Source organism: Ascidiella aspersa, chromosome 4 (genome assembly GCF_963924565.1).
Source record: "Ascidiella aspersa chromosome 4, kaAscAspe10.2, whole genome shotgun sequence".
Taxonomy (NCBI): Eukaryota; Metazoa; Chordata; class Ascidiacea; order Phlebobranchia; family Ascidiidae; genus Ascidiella; species Ascidiella aspersa.
In genome coordinates, this window is record NC_139450.1 from 15,687,059 (window position 1) to 15,693,418 (window position 6,360).

Consider the following 6,360-nt stretch of genomic DNA (forward strand, 5'->3'; position numbering starts at 1 on the left):
AAAGAACATTCCATGGTGAAACGCGTAAGGTACAGTCCATTTCAAATAGGCCTATTTTTTGACTTTTTGACTATACGTTATAAGTGCGAAAAATTTTCGCGCTTCGCGCGAATTTTTTTCTACGTCCGGTTGTTTACATTTTGATGCTGTCTTTTCAAGTAGATCTGCGCTTAAAAAAGGTTAACAAACGCTGAATAGATTAACTATTAAGGTTGTTGCCTTACCTGAAAGTAGTTTTATCACGTTTTTCATAAGTAGTATGAATAACGACGTTTGGACTCGAATTTTATTTTGCGCCAACACTTTACTTCATCCGTAAATGTAATTAAACACATCTTTAGGTGCAAAAAAGATCCGAGGCCCGCCTGATTTACAGTTCCAACATTTTAACAAACACAATTCTTAGTTAACGTTTTGTGCGGCCCGCGGAGGACTTTCTGAGTTTGGATTTGGCCAGCGACTAGAAATAGGTTTCTGCCCCTGAGCTAGCTTATGCACAGCGTATTTGCCAAACGATAGCAACGCATTATTAAAATAAAAATCTAGGAATCATCTCGGCGAATGTAGTGACAAAACATTAGTCGAATACAAAAAAAAACACTCGTCGGAGTCCAAAACATGCCTGACAATGACTAACTAAGTTAGTTTAATTTAAAACGACTGATTTGTTAAATAATTAGAAAGTAGGTGCACTTATTCAACTTTTCTCTTCTTACATTTGAGTTAAATGCTGTGGTATGTTGAAGGGTAGATTAAACTTCACGTTACGACCTCAAAATCTTATTTTACGTGGTAAATAAAAAACCTGCAGATGCAAAAACGTCAAAGGTGACCAACTGGTCCCACAGCTCCCCTACCATGAGTCTATGACACTTAATTACATTTATTACATGTTTTTATATTATGTTTGTGTTATTTTGCAGTAGCCTAAATCATTTCAATTTTTCATGTATGGATTTTTACTACTTTTTGTAGCCTCGTTTGCAAAATTAGGCCCTTCCCTGGTAAATAGCCTTAGGCCCACAGTACCCTTATTTCGGCCCTGGTTATGACTGATAATGAAGGATTCCATTTTTAGAAGCGCTTTGTCTACGGTGGCCGCGAGGCGTTTTCAAATGCTTCGCAAACTAGACTGTTTCGATTTTGCTGAAATAAAATAGAAGCTGTAACCTGTATGAGCAATAAGCATATAACCTATTTTTATATGTGATTTTGTTAGGTATAAATCTATTTTCAGCCAACTCTTGTGCACTATTATTGTCCAAAATCGCTGATTTTGCACGTTGATTAATGTTCGTTTGCTCGTTGTTTTATTGGTTCGAAATAGCGTAACTTTAGGAACCTTCAGCTAATGACTTTGTATGCCCGTAATTATCGACAGACTCTCTGCGTCCGCTATGGTGCAATCGATCGAATATCTATACTAGGGTTATATTGGTGTTGATCCATAACAGATAAATTGAGATTTATATTGCGAAAATATGCTACAATTAGTTGAATTAATCTGTAATTTGAAAGCAAGTTGAATGTTGTGGATGTTTAATGTCTATTTGTGTTTTAACTTTAACAAATATTTTAAATAGTTTGTATGGATTTAAAGATACCGTATATTAAGTTGTTAAGAGGCAGCGGTCTAATATATTTAATTGGTTCATCGGACGTTAGATACTGTGCGCTGATTTATCATTTGTGTAAATAAAGAATGTGTCTATGTTGTATTGATCAGTATTAGTTGTACTGTGTATTATAAAATTACCGGGGCCCGGAGAACATGAATACTTCATATGCTACTTTACCAAGTGAGTAAATTTGCTAATTATTTTGACATAATACATTGTTGCACTTTTAAGCATTTGTTTGTTACAAGGTGAAATACATTCATCACTGCATGACGATGTCGTGACTTCCAACATTTCTTATCTTGAACAAACAAATAGAGAAAAATTCTACATTCAAATATCTCAAACTTTCACAATGTAAGTACCACATTGTACGTCAGGTTATATTGTATTAACATTTAAGTTAGAAATCATTAAGATGGTTTTCAAGTTGATTTGTAGCCAATTCTCCCCGGAACACTAAACGTCATAGCAGATGAACTCATTCCAAAGCCCTGGTAAAGCATTTCCGCTTGTTTTTGAGTAAAGTGAATGAAATCTACCGTAACGTTTTCCGAATAAAAAGCTTTAACGTGGGGTAATTTCACTTTTCTGGTCGGCGGCAGCAACGGTTCAATTATTTTTGTAGATTTTTTCAATCAAAACAGTGTGCAGCTAGAAAAGCTTGAGAACCACTGCTCTAGTCTATATCAATGCAATTGGCTCATCCTGTAACGTAATTTCAGTGTTATTTTAAAGACCAAATTGATGTTTATTTCCCTGTTTATATCAAAAATGTTTTTTCTTACAGGGTTGTCGTGGTAATTATCATGTTTGGCCTGGGTTGTTCCATTGATGTTAAAGTGGTTTGGGGTCACTTGAAATCACCAAAACAATTTGCTACTGGAATCGCATTACAGCTCTTGCTCATGCCTGGTAAGTAGGCCTATGCCACGTAGAAACGAAATAAATTAAGCTAATGGATATTTTACTTTTTCGCCAGTTCTTGGTTATTCAGTTACACGCATACTTGGGATGACAATCCCGGAATCGCTTGGAGTTCTATTTCAATCAATCGTGCCAGGTGGAACATACAGCAATCTGATAACTTATTGGCTAGATGGTGACATGGATTTGAGGTACCATATATAATATACCATGTTGTACATACGACAAAGATTTCTGAAAAATCCGGCCTTGTTGTAGGCTACGATAGGTTATGTATCATAATTAAAAATGTTGTGATTACCGATTACCCAAACGGGATGTGTGATGATAGGACATTTGCAGGTACAGAAAACATACATACTATATAGCTAATTTAATTATAAACTTAGTTTTATTTTTTTTTATTTGGGGCACCGATAGCGGAGAATTAAATACTAAAACTTATCCCCAAAAACTTATAGTTTAAATAGAATTCTAAATTGGCGTTAACGACTATGATATACATAAATATTATGCTCCGTTTTGTAAAGTAGCGTATGCATAGAAAGTAACGTTTTTCAAAAAAATTGTGCAACACAGATGGTTCATATTTGTCTGCCTAAAATAAAAAATTAAAAAACGGGGGAGTTGTTTTTTGTTTCAAATGGTGATCATACTCGTACAAACCTTGTTTCCAGTGTACTTATGACAAGCGCTTCAACGCTCATGGCAATCGGAACAATGCCGCTTTGGCTGCTCATCTTTACCAAATTGCTTAGTATCGATAAGAGCCTTCAAGTTCCCTTCAAGTCTTTAGGTAAACGACTTGTATCAACTTGTTTATTGTTTTATGTATCTTGAAATGATTTAACAAAGAAGAAAAATCAAAATATTATTGACTCTGCAATTTTCAGGCATTGCCCTTGCATCAGTGGGTGGCCCAGTTATAGCGGGGACGATATTTCGCCACTTCTTTCCAAAAATCGCTACCAAAACAACAAAAGTTGGTGTTTTTTTATAATAAAAATAATCCTTCGGTTAAACGATTGGCTATTGAGCTGCATACTGCTCCTTAATTAGAGTTAATGATGGAATAACACAATATTGTGACTTTTTACTTTTGTAGACCTCGAGTGTAATTTAAAGTTTGTGTATGGTAGTGTGACAGGCTGTCAGCAGAATTCTGATATGTTAACAAACTTTTCATAATACGCATGGAGAATATCAAAGCCCATACAGAAGTATATGTAGCATTCTGAACTATTCGAATATCTCTCTATTCATTTTTAACATGATGAAAAGTCACTAATTTTAATTCGATATAGGCCTATAGTGCCCAGGAAGACTGTGGAGAAGAAGGAAACAAGGCGAAATACACAATCTTAACCGGGGTAGTTTATAGTGTACATATACTTAGAATCAGTGCCTTCTCATTATGTTAAAAATTAGTAAAAATATACTCGAAACGTTCCAAATGCTACACATACTTCTGTATAGGCTTTGATATTTTTACTGCTTCTTACTACAATCTCCAACCATTGTGCACCAAAGTCTGTTCATAATAAAAACACAGATTCATAATAAATAACGAATATTGCACAGTCTTAAATTCAGTTTCGATATAATAAAAGGTTTTCATGCATATCACATAAACTGTTTATTATACATGAATTTCTTTCCAAATTAGGTGTGTACAATCGTCGGCACAATGAGCATCGCAGCTCTTATGCCGCTTCTCATACTTGGTGGCGCATTCAACTACCCACTGTCTTATCGTACTATAGTGGTAAGATTACATCGATAAACAATTCTTCTTTTATGGTAATATTATTTAACTTAATGCCATAATTGTATACTTGCCACTTCAAAATTGATTGTATAGTTCGAATATGTTTCTAAAGAGTTCCAGTCTTCGAATTGTATTCTTCGTTTTTTAAACGAATTTATTACAAAATAACATTCACTAAATGATCGCTCCTCCACCTGCTAATCGGATCTTACTGGAAACTTAAAAACATACTGAAAATATATTCAACTTAAACCCAAATCCAAGCCATTAGGGTGGATATTTTTTATAATTAGACAGCCGAGTCGTGTTTCAATGGCGCCGTGTTGATTCGTGTTGTTTGCTTGTAGGCCGCTTTCATGATGAGTTCAGTTGCAGTGGTTCTCGGTTATCTGGCATCACGTGTTCCTTGTTTGGAGTTCACCGTGGCTTGTAGGAGAACCATAGCTATAGAAACAGTCTACCAAAGCACGCCGGTTGCGTTTTCAATTGTAGTCCTATCTTTCAGGTTATCTATTAAATATTTAACTAAAGTTTGATTCAATGTTGTATTTATTTTTCCATAATAAGTTATGTCAAATTGACGTGTTCGGGTATTAAACATAAAAGCAGGACTGATAAAAGTAATAGTATAAAAATCATTTTCGTGTAAGGCCAAATTTTCTACAGGGATTACATTGGGTGCGTGAATAATATTTTTAAGATCTTTTTTCTTTGTTCTGGGAAAAATAAAGGTAGGCTATATTACCTCTGCGAATCAAAACAGGGTAACAACACAACTATATTACGTTTTAGCGAGTGCACGAGTAGTATAATTTGTAGCGAGGAATAAATATTCTTTGTTGAAATATTTCTAAATATTATTCACACATTAGTATTTCGTCGACGATTAGATTGGACGAAAATGGTAGGCTAAAACAAGAGATTGTTGTCCATTCTTTGTTTTTTTAAGTTCCTTTCTATACTCATTAAACAATTTGTTTAGAACAAATAGATAACGCTAGTCTACTACTACAACAAAATTAACAAACTTAGTTATGCGATTAATAACATTTTGTTACGTTAGTCTAATTTTGCATCGTTTTGCAAGATTTAAAAATTTTGGGCTTTTAATTTCGACTTTTCTGTTTTAGTCCTGCTGACCCAGAAGTTTTTGGACCAATGGCCTTTTATCCGATTTTGTACGGCCTTGTACAGATAAGTTCTTCATTCGTCATAGTAGCAGTGTACAAATTTTTGGTTATGTTTGGAGTGAAATGGGTTCTACCTACTGAGCCCCTAGAAGGCAGCAGTCCCACTAACTTAGACAAAAGGAGGGATGACCAACCAAAAGTGTCTGATAACCTGCTTAATAACGTTGGTGATCAAACATTCAATAAAACAGAACAGTATGACGTAGTAAGTTACACTAAACAATCCTTACCTTAATCATTCAAGCTTACCTAAATTTTATTATTAGGATAAAGGATACGTAATTGACTTTTTTTAATGTAGGCCCACTCATTTTTTTGCGAAGCGGTGGATCAGTTTATACTTTGAGCGCAAAAACGCTTTGCAATATCCCAATGAACGAATTTCTCACAGGACTTGTAGGCCTATTTGTTTTATTTTACGTGTTGTTGTGAATGCTTTTAATTTTTTTCGTTTGCAAAATCTTAATTTTGTTATGAAACTATACGAATTGCTTCACTATAAATACGAGACATGCTGATTAGGTCTTTCTATTAGGTTAAAATATTATCATTTACTGTTTTTGTAAGCTACGGCCACAATATTTCAGTCATTTTGCTTGTGTGTAAAGTATGGCCTCTTTTTTTGTTATTTCTAGTGTACTAATTTGATTTTAAAAAACGTAACTAATACAAAAGTGTATCAGATTTTCCGCATTATCTACATTTTTGAGCAATTTAGCCAAATGCAATAACTTAGTTGAAAAATAAATAGATTTCTTTATCGCTCTTATAGTGTAAATCAAACTATAGTCGACGTATTGGCAGCAGACGCCAGCCGACCACATCAAGGTTAATAATTAAAACGAGATAAACTGAA

At 34.4% G+C, this 6,360-nt stretch overlaps 1 protein-coding gene across 1 annotated transcript; it reads left to right on the plus strand.

Annotated features, from left to right (window-relative positions):
• The first annotated feature begins 1,951 nt into the window (after positions 1-1,951).
• Positions 1,952-6,028, plus strand: LOC146148168 (sodium-dependent organic anion transporter-like). The gene is made up of 8 exons (XM_083388333.1): positions 1,952-1,976; positions 2,410-2,534; positions 2,602-2,737; positions 3,224-3,342; positions 3,440-3,528; positions 4,213-4,311; positions 4,662-4,819; positions 5,445-6,028. Coding segments are annotated over exons 1-8 (1,023 nt in total). The 5' UTR covers positions 1,952-1,974; the 3' UTR covers positions 5,740-6,028.
• Positions 6,029-6,360: the final 332 nt, after the last annotated feature.